The 17,711-nt window shown below is 40.8% G+C and overlaps 1 protein-coding gene across 3 annotated transcripts in view; it reads right to left on the bottom strand.

Annotated features, from left to right (window-relative positions):
- Positions 1 to 203: 203 nt before the first annotated feature.
- Positions 204 to 17,711, bottom strand: part of NIPAL2 (NIPA like domain containing 2) — a 53,331-nt gene continuing 35,823 nt past the window's right edge. For 2 of the 3 annotated variants that reach the window (XM_083863717.1, XM_083863718.1), the window contains exons 6-11: positions 12,677 to 12,773; positions 8,653 to 8,788; positions 6,203 to 6,291; positions 4,357 to 4,420; positions 2,948 to 3,042; positions 204 to 2,632 (exon numbers count right to left, since the gene is read on the bottom strand). In XM_083863717.1, coding sequence (XP_083719843.1) covers positions 2,538 to 2,632; positions 2,948 to 3,042; positions 4,357 to 4,420; positions 6,203 to 6,291; positions 8,653 to 8,788; positions 12,677 to 12,773 — 576 coding nt within the window. In that variant the 3' untranslated portion in view covers positions 204 to 2,537. The remainder of the gene's footprint in view (positions 2,633 to 2,947; positions 3,043 to 4,356; positions 4,421 to 6,202; positions 6,292 to 8,652; positions 8,789 to 12,676; positions 12,774 to 17,711) is intronic. The other variant, XM_083863719.1, reaches the window with a different exon arrangement.

The raw sequence follows: 17,711 nt of genomic DNA, 5'->3' as shown, positions 1-17,711 counted from the left end.
CAAGCTGGAGCCTGAGGGAACCACGTGAGACACTGCCTGCCTACCACACCTTCTCCTGGTTTGATTTCTGCAGATCCCATGGAGGGTCTGTTCAGGAAAATTCAGTCTGCAGGTACCAGTTTTGCAGCTTATCATCTGGCCCACATTTTTGATGTCAGGAAAACCACTGCAAGAAAATAATTCATTATTAAGGAGAAGGGCTCCAGAGATATTTTTTTTTTTTAATTCCAGTGCAAAGGCTTTTCTTTTAGCAGGTGTTTGCAACCTAAATATGGCAAGCAGAATCTGAATACAACATTGATTAGAAACTGATTCTTGAAAAAAGTCATGTCTATTTCTTGGTAGAGTAGTAATGAATTCTCATAACTGAGTTTTTCCAATCCTGAAATAATTAGTTGGAACATATTAACATCTCAAAGATCATGTCAAATCACGACTTTTAATTGCACATAATTTCTACCAGTGCACAAATTATTTTGAAATACACTAGAGTTAAAATAAAACATGCTATCACTTATAATTTTTTTAATAAACCCATAGGAAGAATAAAGCCAAACCATTGTTCAAAAAGAAATACAGTAATTTAAAATAAATAACTTTTGGCACAGATTTTTACATTTGATTTCTTACTTTAAAGAGAAAATCCTACACTTGGTAACCTTTATTACCTCCTGCAGCCCTCCTGAGCCATGGAAACAAGATTTCGCAAAGATGCCCAGGGCCAATCATTTAAAAAGGCAACAATACAAAATCCTTTCACCCATGTGTTTCTCAGGTCACAGAATGGAAACCTGTAGGCCTCTCATTTCCATCTTTAGCACATACTCTCATTTGAGACTTAGAAAGCAGCTTGAATTTGACTTGCAGAAGAAAGACAGGCATGTCCTTACTCCCTGGAGAAAGCCTGTAAAAATCATGTGCTTCTTTTTATTATTTCAATCTTTAGCAACTTGAACTCAAGATGTGAGGAAGGAAGGGAAAGGAAGGCCAAGCCGAGCAGTTGGTACAAGTAAGGTGCAGACACAGAGTCTTGTCCTGTGTCAGCTGGAAAAGACCCACATTGAAAAACAGCTTCACAAGTCCCCAAATGCCATAGCTCCTGAGCCATTGCTGCACACAAAATACTGCAGCTCTGTGTGAGTTTTGCAGCATTTGAAATGAAACTGTCTTATGTACCTTCAGCTGTGCCTATCTTAAAATTAAATAAACAATTATTTGAGAAAAAAAAAATACATGCAGTTTATGGCCCCTACCCATTACTCTCCCATCCCATTACTGCAGATCAATTCAATCCTAAAACAAGACATGAACGTTTTTCAAGAGCACTTTGATTTGCTTATGCAGAGGATGTGACCAACCCCTACTGTGCTGCCTGAGATGGATCAATACCACCACTCAGAGATAAGTGCATCCATGATGAATGCCTAGAAGAAGTTTTTTTGATGGGACACTGGGACTGAGAGACACCAAGATGTCTCAAATCTGAACACAAAGCCTGTACTGTCATTGTTCCCATCATTGCTGGCTCTTCAAATCAGTGTGGAGACACAACCATTTAATGAAGGGGAAATTGTACAATTAATTACCATGACTCTTTGTGGTCCTGTTTTTTGCAGCCTTTCCTCCTGCAGAATTACCAGTGGTAACAGGAGTTGCCCTCCTTCTTTAGGGGTGTTTTTCCAAGACATACCAAGAGAGGGACCCTGGCTACCCCACTTCCTCTGAAGAACTATGCATTTTCTTCACTGAAACCTTCTTTTGCTGAAAACAGAAGCTAAAACTCAGACCAGGCTATACCAACAGACCGTAGAGCCCAGCCCAGTCCAGCCCAGTGCTAGGACTCCTCTGGAAGGATGTAAAATTTCAAGTATAGTACCTAGTCTTTCCTTGCCTGGGCACCTCAGACGTGTGCCCATGTGCCTGTGTTTATGGTAAATACTATCTTCCTACTCCTCACACAAGTACTGATTTCCTTGGGAGATAAGAGAATTAATCTGATGATAGGAGATAATCAGGATTGTTTTTCTACACACCAAAAATTATTTTTGTGTACCTATTTGTGTCTACTGCATACATGATCACAGTTTTGACTTCTGAACAGAAAGGAAAAGGTTTTAAAATGGATTTTATATATAGCAGAACACTTTGAAATCACTTAAAAAAATTCTAATTTCTCACCTTTGTCTTTAAACATTTACACAGATATGAGGGGTTCCAAAGGGGAATTTTTATACTCCTGTTCTGTGCTCATTGCATTTAAAAGCAATTAAAGCTCTAAAAATATCCTCAAGAGGCATTGATACTAAGAGAATATTCCATTTCATTAATGGTTATTTGGTTTTTTGTTAAGGCTTCCTTTATCTTTAGAACACATTTGGTACAGTCATGGGATAAATTAATTAGGATTAAATAATACTATGACTCATCAACATACAGAAGTTCAATGTATATTTGAATACGTTCAATAAAAAGGTGCTACTGATCCTTGTTCCAGTGGCGTTCCTCCTGTTAATTGGCTCATAAAGTGCTTTCTTCTTTCAGTTTTGCCTTTTCACCGAGTCGTCTTCCTTATTCAGTGTGCCATAGCATGAACTGTGATAATCTGGTTGTATTTTGCCTGTCAATTTTTGTCCTAAGGAAATATGGTGAGAGAAGGAAAAAACAACAACTCTGTGAAGAATTTTAATAAAACAAATTCCTCACCAATCCATCATTTAAACATTCTTTGCTCCAGTAATCATTGTTTTCATTTGACTGGTTGTAACAATAGCTTGGAAAAACCCTGAAAAAAACCCTTTGAAAAATCTTTTGGGGACAGGAATAGAAATTAAGGAAACAGTATATTTATTAAATATGACTAGAGCACATTTGTGACTCAATTCTCCTAGGTCATCCCATTATCTGATACCTCATTTAAACAGTGACAGGAAAAAAAAACCCTACTTACCAGGAATATGTCCACAGTCAATGAAAGGAATGTGTAAATGCTCCTCTTTTTTATTTCTTGCAGTTATAAACACACCAAGGGAAGATAGGAGACACCTGCAAAATGACAGTGGCACAGTATCATTAGAAACAGTTCACTGCATCTGAGATGAGAATTTCCTTCCATGTTTCTTTTTCAAGGACTTCCAAACCCAAGTTGCTGAGTTTATAAAGAAACACTTCTTCCTGGCAGCTCTGTAAATTTATTTTGGGCTTCTTTCAGTCTAGTTTTTGCCTCCTGAAACTTTATTATCAGTTCCAAAGGCTACACAGCCAAGATTACACTTCCAACAACATATACCTAATCAGATGCCTGTGAGTGTGAGACCTCAACATTTGAATCCCTGAGCAAATCTTCACAGATCATCCAAGCTAGCATTCTAGCACATGCAATTTCATTAACAACTCAGTGTGCTGCGGACAATCGACATCTCTGTTGTTTTTCTCATTTGATTGTGTGTCTCAGGGGCAGGCTGTAAGCCAGGAGCAGTGAAAAACTGCTATGGTTAGACACATCTTCTATCCGCTGTGTGTTGGACACACAACCCCTGATTCCTATCTGCCAAATACATGGTTGATCATCCCCATTTTTGTCTCTTTTCCAGCAGTCAGACAAGATAGCGGCTGTTTGCACCTACTCCAGCCCAACTGCAGAAGATGAAGATGTCTGTAGCTATCAGCCCCATTTATTTGACAGCACTGTGGTAAGACACCTCCAAAAGATCACCTAGGAGATCTTTTAAAAATTTTGTGCCCAGTATTGTAATTGTCACCTCTCCCAAAAGTTGTTGTGGTGCTGACAGCCAGCAGAAGGTTTCTGCTCTCACAGCACCTAGGCCATTCTTCAGAAAGTTATTTAACATGCTCTGAATTTTTCCACAGGCATGTTGTGTCCTTCTTGACACAGGAAGAGGGGTGAGAGTTATTAAAGTACTGCCTTGTAAGCAAGCAGCTCATACAATTGCCCATGCCTAGGGGCAGAAAAAACCAGCCAGACACACCAATGGAAGGTAATATGGGAGATGTCTCACAGCTGTGAAAGCACCCCCTATAATTTGATATTTGGTGGAGAGCAGTGAGTTCTCCTTCTTGCTGGAGGAACACATGATGCTGGTTTTTCATTCCATCGTGAGATTAGTAGTTCACAAGTGTCTCACATTTTTACATATTTGGATTCAAAACCAGGCCTCCAAGCTCCCAAAGCACAGACATCAATCTTTCCTTTAATGTTTTTTTTATCCTACTATAATGGCTATTCCATAATACTTTAATAACAAGGCGGGTTTCTTCTTACTGAGAAAAGAAGAGATTCCACAAGGCAATGCTGTTTCAGTACAAACCTTAGTACAGATTTTAGGCTGATATACTTACCCGAACAGAAACATGAATACATTCAGAAAAGCTGCACTTTGGAATTCCTGATAAAATATGACCCCTGGAATGTGACAGAAACAAGAATTGCAGATCTTGACTGGCTTCCAAGTGATATGAATTACAGCTAGGAGGGTCAGGAGAAGTGTAATGCTTAAACGGAGCAAAAAAATCCCAAATAAGGTATTAATACACATTGTGATGTGTTCACTTTATGTCCTATATTCCATAATCTAGGCTTTCTCAAGATACCGCATAGGACTGGAGAAGATTTAGTCAATCAGGTTGGAACATGTGCTGGGTTAGTAATTGCACAGATGCATGTATCTTTTGCATTGTCAGCAACAATTTCTGTGCAGGTCAAACTCGAGGTCTTATTCACAAGCAGAGACATACCAATATAACTAAGAGGTTCTTCATGGACTTCGTTAAGCTACTCCAGCAGAACATGTGGACATCTTAACTCCAATTGGGAACAGATTTTCAATAACTAACTGTGTCCCTGATGTTTACACCAAGTGAAGGGCTCCAGCGGCCAAGTTTGCCAAATCTTTCTGGCTGAAGGGATCACTAGCTCTTTCTGGTCACCCCTCTTCCAGGAATTAGCACCTCTGTAGTGGAGGTGACAGAACCAGATGTGTATCTGGATCTCAGCTGCCCCTATTAACAGCCAAGTATATTAGCTTTAAACCACTGATGAGCATAGCTCTGCTTAGAAACACCAGAGTGGGACCCAGTGCAGCTGAAGTGTGACTGTGTCTTCAAAGGCTGTAACTGAGACAAGGTACCTTCTATGAGCACACCAGCAAGATTCAGCGGAGGTTGTTCTTCTAAGCCCCACACTGGTTTAACTAACCTGGTGCAAATGCATGTGTATCCACTCTCAAAGCTATTAAGCCATTCCTGAATAGGTACTTGATCTTTTAAGGAGGCACCAGGCCAAATTCCCCATATGGTCACAGGAACACAACCCCCTTTTGGCACAAGTTTCCTCTCGGTCACAAAGTGTAGGTCTCTTCTAACACAGGTGTTGAGGCAATCTGTGCATGAAGCTAACTCCTCTTCTCATTAATGGCAGCTCTGCATGAGAAACTCCTGCACAGCAATGACAGGAAAGCCCCCAGCGTGTGTTAAAATGAGTCATAAATGTTCTAACAACATGATCATTTTGGCTCATTGCTGATACAGCATCTTAGTCGTCCTCCCAGCTCATGTTCTTATGCTGCACACCATTTCCAAGATTTGCAGTCCCTCTTTAACAATGCTGAGTTCAAAGTTCTCACCCAGAATAAAATGTTAAATGCTTAAAAAGTTTTTGTAGTCATTTTATTTCCTTCACTTAACCCAGAATTCCACCTTCTGAAATGGAATATATGCTAACTACTATGAAGCACAGCTGGTTGTCATTTGAGTAGTTTGCCAGGCTGTTAAAATTACTCTACCAGTTCGTATAGGGAGAGATGGGTGTGCACATGGTAAATGCATTTACTGAATGTCGACATGAGGCTAGGATAAATGCAGGTACTTCTAGTAAGCCAGCAAGGTACAGTAAATCACACATATCTATTTTGGAAAGGTTAGAATTTGATTATTTTTATAGAATTAGAGAATGATTTGGGTTGGGATGGACCTTAAAGATGATCCAGTTCTAATACTCTGCTATTTATTTTGTTTCAGAAGTTGCGAATGTACTTATTTTTCAGAACTTAAACACTTATAACTTAGGAAAAATTTCTTTCTGTGAAGACAAGTATGACTGGTTTGGGTTCCTATTCACAGGGTTCCTGTTCTTGAAAATCTGATGTTTAAAAAATATTTCTGTAAAGGAAGAAGATCAGAAACAAACCTGAAATAATGGCACTGGTGGTGAAGAATGCAAAATTAATGGGGACAACTGCTGTTGCTTCATACAGATGCATTGCTTGATTCAAGAACCTGCAAAATAAGTATTATTGCATCTCATGCCTACAGGATGTTCCTTGCCCTTTGAGTCAGCTTAAGCCACTTCTTGTCAGTTTAACAATAAGTGTGACCATTTCTTAACACAATAGCAAGTAGCCCTGGACAGCATACGCATATTGAATTTACTTTCTGGTTTTGACTCTGCAGAGTACAAATGAATAGGTGAAAGCAAGAAGGTTGGCATGGATTCTTCTGGCCATAGGCTCTCAACGGACATAGTTTTGAAGCACTGCTGGAAAACTTTTGTCTGCCACAGGTAAGGGAGGAATGCTAGGGTATTATTGCTTATGAACTGCTTTGGTTCTTGGAAGCAGTGCTGCCTGCAAGCAGCCAGGGACAAGTTGGTCTAGTTCAAACAGGTTGTGTAAGGGTATATTGGCATCATGGACATGAACATGTGAGTTTCCTAGAAACTGTTTCACTTTGCTGAAGTCCACATTGCTGCTACTGCTCAGCCCAACTTGGTTGAAACACCTATTTGTATGTTTATCCATGCAATCACACCCCAGAAACACTCTGTCTTGTGGGGAAAGTCCAGGAAGGTGGCTTAGAGATTGTCCTCCTTGGGTTGGAAACTCTCTGCTCTTCCAAAAGGCAACATGAACTCCCACCAGAATCATGAGCAAGAGTGTGCAGGACCACAGGAGCATGCATTGTACACAGCCCAGCAGGACTGAGACACTGGCTGTGGAGCAGCCTGCACAATCTGCAAAAAGGCAAAGCAATTAACCCACTTGTACAGAGACCACAGCGATCAACATTCACCCACAGAGTGATGAATCACGAGCTGACATTGTGGATGCACCTGCAGATATTCTGTTATGTGAATGGTCATTTCAGAGAGAAAAATCAGGAGTCTGCAGAGTATATTCAAGCCTGTAAAAAGAACCACACTTGAACATTTCACTGGTGCAATATATGTGCACAGTAAAAATCCAAGCTTGGATCTGTTTTAGCCATTAAAATAATTGCGTGGTTATTTTAGCAACTGTTGAACAGTCTCCATGGTGCTTTAAAAATAAAGAAATCCTACATATCCACAGGATAGTCAGGATTTTGAAGTCATTGAAAACACCTCATTATTTTCTCCCATTTGCAACAAACTTGGTCACAGGGACTAAAACAGTGATAGCAAGGCACAGCATTGGATCCAGGAGATTGTTGCAGCACAGGCTGTTCTCAGATAATGAATGACAGTCAAATAAAATAAGAGAGAAAACAAATAAAATGAAAAATGTAGACTGACAGCACTGTCCCTGTTAGAAAACAAATCCACAAGAGTAGAGAGAAAGGGACACTGAGCCCAGGGAATGAAATGGGCCCATTTCACTTCTGCTCTAATTTTGGCCAGCAAAAGCAAGAAAGAAAAAAAACTACAAGATGGAGACGTTAATTCAGCAGTTTCTCACTTAGCAAGCTCTTATTTCCTATTTTAAATGCCCGAAGCTGTTCTTCCAGTGAAGACAAGTTGGATGTAAATCACTTTATAATCTGTTACAGGGGAGTTCCTGAGTCAGCCATGGAGAGTCAGTGCACAATAATGCATGGACTTTCTGATCCCACATGGGAATGGTATGTTCTGCCATGAAAAAGCTGGGTTGGCTATTCTGCCAGAAAATAATCATGCAAGTAACTACTCAGGCTCACACTGGAGCAGTCTAGATGAGATTACTGAAGGCTGCTATCAGCACCAGAAGCAGAGGGGCAGGCAGAAAGGGAACAGACTCTGTTCAACTGCAAGACATATTTTACCATGCTGCCACCCCCAGCAATCTGCAAAAGCAGCATAAACCAATCACTTCACAGACCAGAGGCCTGCAGGGGAAACTTGAAAGGTACAGAGGACATATCATAGAGGACAGCAAAGTGCAATACGCAGATTTAACAGAGGCAGGGAGAAAGTTGGGATAAACTCTCTTCTTCAGTCTGACTGGGGCCATAAAGATGGGGCACAGACATGAATAATGAGGATAAACATGGCCATTTGATTATTCAGCAATAAAGATTTCTAAAAGTAACCCCCAAATGATTAGATAAGGATAAATTTCACTTAGTGTGTTAAGACCTGTGCCAAAACTAGACAAGTAAATTTGGGAAGACCTTGTTGAAGGTGATAATGAGAGGAGGTGGTGTCCATAACAATCCATTACAAACTAAGAAATAAAGTTTAAATAAACAATACAACCAGCTGGAGGCAACTTATGCATCTGTCAAGGCTCTGCCAGAATTTGTTGCCTTAATATGCAACTTACATGTGGAATCATTATCAGTACCAAATAAAACTGTCAGATAAAACATGTATGAAGGTTAGTAGGTAAGTAGAATCTCACTTACTTGATTTGGAAAGCACAAGATGTTGCCATTAAAACACTCATGATATAGAAAACAGAGTAAGTTAGCTGCATTTTCCCCTTCACAGAAAGTGCTATCATGCTGGACACAGCCTTAACAGCAATGACTGTCATTGATGCTGAAAGGGAAAGGAAGAGATTAGCAGGGCAGGACTCAGATGAGCAGTGACTTCAGCAGATCAGTGAGGGAGGACAAGAACCCAGGTCAGAGCCACAGGCCTGATCATTTAAAATAAGACTGAGGAAGGACTTGGGCTCCTAAAACAAGTGTTTGATTTTATAAATGCTTGCTAAGCACAAGTATGCTTTGTGTTTTGCCTTTAAGTCTTTTTAGCACACTGGACTCCCAGCTGAAGGTGCAACAGCCTCCACATCTTCCACACATACTTTATTTAGCTCCAACTGCTAATTTGGAGCCAATGTTACAGTATTCAGGAGATATCTGAGAGGTCTGGTTATCTGTTCAAAGCAGTTAGAATGCCTCTTTATAGCAGCCTGCATGTGTCACTGGCAACCTCAAATAACTTGTCACCCTCAGAATTTTTCTTCTGAAACAAGAGCTGGACAAAGTTGACTTCAGAGATCACATCCCAAAGCACCGAATTCTCCCCACGTGTAATATATATATGAAGAGTAGACAAACAACACAGGGGTCTGCACTTCATTTCAAGGGCCAGGCTCTTGAGACCATTTACTGGATTTATCCCACAGAAGGAGTACTTTAGTAGTGTGTTGTCAATCCATTTAATCACTATCATTGCATCACCACAAACAAATTTCAGACAGCAGGCAATGGTTTTAATACATATCGCCAGTACAGAGAGGTTTTTCAAGACAAATCTTTTAGAAAAGGGCTGGGACTTTAGCTAAGAGTTACTTTAGATTTCCTTTTGGAGCTCTTGGAAGAAGTCTGTGATTACTGCAAACGAAATGTAACAAATTCAAAAACCCTAAAAATTTAAAGAGTCAGGCTGCAGAGACGACCTTTGAAGAAAGGTGGTTAATTGTCAGGAGCACCATCCCCCAGCCGAGATCCAGTTCCACCCTTGTGCAGAGCTGAGGAGTGTTGGATTTCAGTGCTCTGATTCATCCTCCTGTAACGTTCAGATTGGCAAGGAGACCTGCACTGTGCAAAAGGTTCAGGCCAAAGGTTGGGAGAAAAGGAGGGGGAAGAGGAATGAATGCAGGTCTGTGGGTTTGATTGCAAGCATTTTTCTTATAGAAAGTCCAAAAGTTCAGGGGGAGTTTAAGTGTTGCACACATCCTGTGATGATCCTGTTCATCACCATGAAATTCACTGTTTTCATGAAAACCTTTCCACCCAGCACTTCTTTCTCTGTAATGGAAACAGGTGAAGTGCTTTAACAAACACAGCTGTAAAACTGAGCAGAGGTCAAACACTGGCCTGCAGTGGTGCAAACACTATGATAAAAAGTCAAAAATACACCCAAGCTCCAAGAAGACATCTACATAAAATTGAGATTTGCACTCTCACATGGGGAAGTTATTATTTTAAAAGAACACTTACAGGTAAAAATGAGTATTTTGAATTGTCCTGCTAAGGGTAAAGATAGCTAAATTTTGTTTCTGATGAAAGGGCAGTTTCCACACCTTATAATTTTAACAAGACAGAAATGAAAGTATCAGGGGGTTTGTTTGGTTGGTTGGTTTATATTCTTTGAGACGTGAAATGATTTTTTTTCATTAAAGTAACTCTGAAATAAGTTTCAAACCTAGGAGTTGTTTTCTCTGTCAGAATGACCTTCCCTCAAATCTAGTGTGACAAATTATGTCACATTCCAGCTGTTAGGGCAAAAACCTCTGAAATCCCACTATAATCTGAAATGTTTCCCCCGAACTTATGATAACAGTATATACATTAGGTAAGATGATTGTCACCAAATGAATTTGAAGATCTGTACTAAGCAAAACTTTATCAAATTTTGTGATCACCTCTGTATTTTCTTGATGGCAAAAGCAGTTTGCATATCCAGTGAAACACAAGGCTGCCTTCTCTGTAAAGAAACCTTTCTACATTTAATTTACATCCATATGAACACTCCACCAGGACTCCATCACCTTCCATGAGCACACACACCTTAGGCAGGCAGGCCCTTGCAAGGGCTGTTCCTGTGTCACACAACTGGGAGTAAAGTAAGGGACAATTTTTCAGCCCCTCCATCACTTCACTCAACAGAAAGGTCAGAGTCCAACCAGAGGGTTCTATGTGTAGATTTGTGGGGACTGCCAGGCTCCAGGACAGCTGCAGGAACCAGAGTCAGATGCAGTTCTGACTTCCATGCACAAGGGAAATGTCAGCATTTCAGAAGGTCCCATGAACCAGGATTTGTTTGTTTGTGCCTTTTTTAACAGAGCAGAAATAATGACACATTTTTCCTCAGCTCGCATAAGCTCAAAAAAACCTCAGCAGCCACCAGCTGAAAATGTATTTTTGGGTGATTGTGGCCAGACCACCATACTGCAGTTAGTGCCTTCCAGGGCCCAGGTTTGCATGTCCCCTTCACGGTGGCAGCACCAGGGCTGGCAGGGTGCAGGGCAGAGCCAGCAGGGCTCTACAGACCTACTGCCCACGTCTCCAAGGGCTGCTTGGGGCAGCATCATGGTGGGCCTGCCCAGAGCTGCAGCAGGGATGTGTAGGAGCACATCTGGAAATCTTCAGGCTTCCAGCTATGCAGAAGGAGGCTGTACCTTTGCTCAGGAGTGCACAGTGCTTCACACTCCTCATGTTGGAAGCTGCAGAGCAGCTCAGGCTTTGCCAAAGCTCCAAGGCTCTGTGCTAGGAGCTGGGGGATAGCCACACTCACACTTCTCACCTCCTAAGCAAGAGCAGTTAGACCTAAGGCTATGGGGGCTTTTCTATCTCTGCCTCATGCAGGGAGCATGGAAATCCTTCAGTGCTTCTGCAGAGCTACAGTTCCTAATGTTCCTAGGGCTGGGAAACCTACATAGGAATACTGTGCCCAAAAAGTTGTTCTGAAAGTCTGAGTTTTTCAACTGAGTAAGAAACCACTCAGGGATCTGAAGGAAGGGAGTTAATAAATCTGTGAGGGTTTTTCACATTCAGTTTTTCACATTCACATTAAATCCAAATTTTGTACCTGGAAAACTTTAATGAAATTTTGTCTTATCAAAACCCTCATGGTCACCTCTGTTAGAAATGTAAGCCTTTGCAGACTGATCCATGCACCCACTGAACTCAGAGAAAAAATAACCTTTGACTTCAATGGCACCTTTCACTTCAACCAAAGACTTGTGTCCCAGGAGGGTTTCACAGAGAAATGACAAGACAAGGACAGGAGAATTTGTCACACAGGGTGGTGAAAATTCTTGCTATAACCATGCAAGCATAGGAGCTTCAGAGATGAACTCCTGATATTTCTCAAAATTGATTCAAGATTAACTTTATTGAAAGCTGCTGTGATAAAACTATCTCCTGTATTCCCCTGGTTAATGATTGTGGTGACAATGATAGAAAATGAAGTTCAGTGGCCCACTGAGTTGTGTTCTTCAGGAGAGGTGGTAAAATATGAAATGTGGCACATTCAAATAGTCATAGATAATTAAAAGTTGTTGTACAGTCACAACATAACATTGCATTTGTTTACAGAGTGCTTACAAGGTCTTCAACCACTCTGCTTTGGAGAACTGATTTTCACAGCCTGCTCTCCAAAGCAAAGTTTTGAATAGTCCACTTTCCCAGGATCTAAACCTCAAGTGTTATTTAAAACAAGTTTCAGAATACCATTGCACGTAGCATATTAATTTGAGGGGATCTGTTAAAAGAAATAGTCCCAGCAACAAGCACAGAAACTACATTTAATAATCAGCTTTTCTCTTCAAAAGGAGACCCCAGTAAAAATCACATTTCAGTGATTCTTCTTCAGCACACTGCTTTGAAATGGCTTTAATCTAATCTGTCTGGAGAGATGCAGTGACAAGGAATTATGAAGTAACAGACAAGAACATTAAAGTGGATATGTTCTTACCCAGTAGAGCTACCATCATTAACAAAACCAGGATGTGTTTCACAGCCTTTCTTTTGTAAAAATAGAGGAGAATGCAGAATATTATAATTTCTAAAATCTGAAAATAAAAGAAAAGAAAGTTAGAGCTGTGAAACCATGTAATAAATGCTTCATTCAAAGTCTTTGAGATGTCATATTCACTTTTACTGCCTTATCTGTTCAAAGCAAAGAATGGCTTTATAAAGTATCTTCTGCTAAAAAATAACTATTGACTACTTGACTGAGCTATCGAACAATTGTTGTCGTCTTTCCTGTTATAGCAAAAATAAAACTTTGAACATTTTTTATATCTTCAGTTTTTCGTTTTGCACTTCTATCTATATTTTGTCATTGGTAATGTTGAGAAGACTGTTTTTTAATGTGACAGCAAAGGTACCAATATTTATCAGTAATAATCCTTACAGAAATTCTGTCTATAATTCCTATGGAGTAAAGCACTCAGCTAAAGAAAGAGCAATCTCTCCTTTTAGCTATAGTATTCCTAATGCCACTCACTCTTTGTGATGTGCCAGCTTATTTTTGCTACCCTCTTTGCCCTTCTCACCATTCCTACTAAAAACTCCCCTCAAAACTTTGTCCAGATTTCTGCCATACATCATAAGGAGGAAAGCACTTATTTCTTATGGTAGTTCTCAAATCACAGGTACCTGCCAGGACCTCACCTTGAAAAGTTCCATGACACATTAGCAGACCACACTATTGGACATGTTGAGATGTTGACACAGCTCCACCTACACCATGCATGGTCCAGTTTTGCTCCTTCAATAACATGTGACAGCTAAATGACCATTAAATTTGCTGACTTCCTGTTCATATGTCTCTGCAGATTCCCTCAGTAGCTCTTGCCATCTCAAAAGCATGGGTATTTTGCCTCCTACCCAAAGGGGTTGCCCAAATATCCCCCTGTGCACAGCAAGTGCAAGGGCCATAAAGCTTCTGTGAAGCCCAGAAGACTTATGAAAACAGGAATGATGCATTAAGGGGTGCTAAGAAGCCTGGTAGCCTTAGAGACAACATGAAGATAGAGAAGTTCATTTGTGCATGTCAGAAAGTAATCTAATGGGGAAAATAAGACAGAAAATGAGATTGTCATCATGACTGAATCTCATTACTGTTATTTTTTGCCAAAGAAGCAAATCATAGAAACATCTGTTAATCTCTTTGATTTTGTCACCAGCATAGTATTTTATGTTTTATAATGCCACTTCACTCTTAAATCAACAGCCGCCATAAGGCAGTACTAGACTCAAAAGTACCTGGGTGTTGTGCTGATGACATTTCCAAAGAGGTGACTGAACAATTACTAGTTATGGTAATATAATGTAAGTAGCTATTTCTCATTTTGGAGAGTAACTGCAGCAGGAAAGCTGTCAGCTCTGCCCAGTTACTAAAATTCTCTGCCACACTTATACCCTCCCCAATTCAGCAGTGTTTTAAAATATTAACAGAACATAATTATACTTAATTAAATATTTATTTACCTTCACATGGATCCCTTGCTCCCAAAGACAACCAAGAGACAATTGCATTTCAAAACATGAAGAACACAAAATTGGATTTTACATCACCTTTCTTTAAAAAATGTCAAATATTTATCACAAGATTAGAAAAACTAAAACAACAAAGTTGAGGGTGAGGGGGTGTTAGATTGGTGTTTGCTTGTTTTTCAAATGTGTTGAGTAGAATAAAGCATTTGGCTGTGGGTTAATTAAAAAAAAAAAACACCCCAAACCAACCAACCAAATGAAAAAACCCCACCCCAAAACATTCCTGGATTACCAGGCTAATCCTAATTGAATAATCTTCTCAGTGCTGGTCTCATCTTCCTCCAGATTGATGTCCCTCCCCATCAGCCTTGCACCCAGAGATGAAAACTTGGCCACCAGCTGAGGGAAAAGAGGCTTTTGTCTCAGTCTCACAGCAAGTAACTTGGCCAGCCTCTCCAGCTTTATCCAACAGTGCAACATTGGGTAAGTCTAAATCAGGAACCAAAACACATGAAATGCCACGATCTGCAGACAGGTGAGTTCATCTTGGCCTCCCTGTTGAAAACTGTGACAGCATTTTGAGGGGACTTGAAAGCAGAAGTAAAGGTGACAGCTTTGCATTTTGTGCCACTGTCCAACACATCTTTGTGGGCCAGAGAGGAATATCACATTATCAGGCTGCAGCTACAACAGCCACAAGGCAGCTTTATTTGCTATTCTGACAGGGAACAAATGATAACAGAACAGGAGAAATCTCTGCTAAGTAACTATTCCCCTCAGAAAGGTACCCACATTAAGAAAGGAGTCCCAGAGATGTCCTAGGTATCCTCTTCCATGACACACCAGTTCAAGACTGGCACACAGGATGGAAGGACTGGGATTTGGCCAGGTAACATAGCACTGTGACCTCTGCTTCCCTCACCAGTGCAAACCTGAGCATCAGGCACTCTTCCCAGACCCTTGGTGGGTTACCACAGGTTGTGCAGAAACCCATGAGACAACCCTACTGTAAGCTGCTACACCTACATTGATTCCTTTTATATCCTCTAGGCAATCACAGCAGGGGGAAGCAGCATCATCTGTCCTGTCAGTGAGATTTCAAACTATGCTAGAACAATCATCCAAAACCAAGCCAAGGGACAAGGGTCACTGGCTCAAACTGTTCCATCACAGCATCTCTGTCATTCCACTCCCTCTTCTACCTCAGTCCAACCCCTGAGTGGCAGGTAGTGCCAAGCAGCACCAGCTTTGAATGAACCAGGTCATCATCAGCCTTCTGTTGGTCCTCATCATTTCATCATCTCTTCTCTTGCTAAAGCTACAATAAAGCTCCACTGTCATCTCCTCCTGCTTTAAAGCAAACCAACCCACCAAGAAGACACATCTGAAAGGAAACAAATAGCCAAGCAAAATGATCAAAAGGACACAGGAGTCCCTGATGGCAGCTCTGGAAGGGGAGCACAGGTCTGTGTGCGTGGCCACCTCTACCTTCTGGGGCAACCCCAAGAGCAGCCATGGTGTAGGGCCAGAGATGACAGTCCTGTGGCCACACCTAGGGAAATAAATAATGTTTGCTTTTCAGGGCTGCTGTCTAAGTTTACTCAGTTCTGTCAAATCCCACATACTAAGCTGGAAATCCAAACAATTACTTCTCAGTGCTGCCCAGCAGCCTAACTATTCTTCCATGGTTCTCTGCCACTTGGCGACCCACCTACAGGTCATCTTTAATAGGAAGACAAGAGAGAGAGAGAGTCTGTGACAATTAAGTTACACTGCAAGCAGAGTCCATGGCTCCTAACAGGGCCTCACACAGCTGGGATGCCCAGCTGCTGCCTAAAATTGTCTTCCAAGAACCACCCAGAACAGTCCTCAGTCTCATCACTAATAGCTGTGGTAGTGATAATTATGACGTCCAGGAATGGGAAGGTCATAGATTATATCAGCTTTACATACTTTGTTTAGAGGAAATGAAGGAACTTCACCTGCTTACAATCATCTTTGCTATTACAACTAATCTCTGCTGAGGTCTCCTCCAGCCCACATCTCATCAACATGTTTTAATAATCATGTTTTCCATGTTTCTAAGCATTACCAGAAGGCACCAAAACAAAATACCACATTGTCTGCCTCAAATGCTTTTCTGGCGTATACAGGATGGTCTTCTAGGCACTTCAAAAGAAAAGCAGAAATGTTTTGAACCTGATTTTGCAGAGATTAAATATTAACAACCCAATCCTTACTACGCTTCTGTTTAGGGAAACATAAGAGCCTCATCTATGATTTATGTCTTCTGTAGAGACCCAAAGTGCACATAAGCAAAAGAGAAAGAAAACAAGCTCCGATAGTCATTCTTGCTCAGACATAATTATGTTACTGTAGAGTCTCAGAAGGTGACTCAAAGTTGTCTTGTGGGAATTAGAGGCTACTTCTGCAGAATATACTAGTGGAGTGCCACAAGGGAATGGTTTACCACCCACGGAGAACATTTTGTACCATTGGGGCTTTGTATTTCTCAGCAGACGACACTTTGGGGCTACTTTTAGAAAGATTGTTGGACTGCATTATACATCTGTACTGTCTCCTCATTGTATATTTATACTGGAAATTCTGCAGCTTCTGCTGTGCTTTTTTATATCTCAACAGCCAACCAATGCTAGGCATTTTACAACCAGCTTTGAAGAGCTTGTTCCCTGCCCAAAGAGAATGTTTACAGCAGGGTTTCCTTGATCTTGCAGCAGCATACCAGGGTAATCTGGCTGATATCTCAGTCTCTTGTGGAGCCTTTCACTTGCCCCCTTTCTTTGGACAGAGGAAGCTCAACACAGATTAATCCATGGAACTGAAGGAACACATAAAGTTTGAAATATTGTTGCGTCAAGATTTGCTCTGTATTTGCTCCATCCTTCCCTAAAACCTATGCTGTACATGTAGAATTAGATGCTGGGCAAGGTAGGGAAAAGAGGTAAGAGGAGAAACAAAGTTCAGAGGTTACCTACTACCTCCTCCCATTGTCTCCTAAGAAGAATACAGCACAGTCTTCCTATCCATTCAGTTGTGTTTTTGAAAACTTCCTGAAATTAAGTCAAGAAAGTCCTCAGGTGGGGAAAAGCCCTTTTCAAGGAACCTGTTGTTTTCAGGAAATTGTGAATGGTATATCACACAGAAATTTCTGGTGTCACTGGGTGTAGACAGGGAATTTTCTCTCTCCACCATTTCTACACAGATGGGTACATCAACAGTTTAAAATCAGTGCTTAAAATGTCAGGCTACTTTATCATCTGTAAGTGGAATTGCACGGTAGAGAGTGATATTCAGTAGAAAAGAAACAGCATTGATGTCCCTGTTTTGAACTTTCTTTTTTTACTCTGCTGATTGCATGGATTTCTTAAAGCTGTTTTAGATGCTGAAGCTACCTTTACTGGGTACCCCAAAACTCTTGGGTATTGCCTCCAAAACCCTCTCTACTGCCTGATTGAAAGTACATGTTGTGAGTTATACACCATGGATAT

The sequence above is a fragment of the Zosterops lateralis genome (assembly GCF_965231275.1).
Source record: "Zosterops lateralis genome assembly, chromosome: 1".
Taxonomy (NCBI): Eukaryota; Metazoa; Chordata; class Aves; order Passeriformes; family Zosteropidae; genus Zosterops; species Zosterops lateralis.
This window is presented reverse-complemented; position numbering and strand designations above follow the sequence as displayed.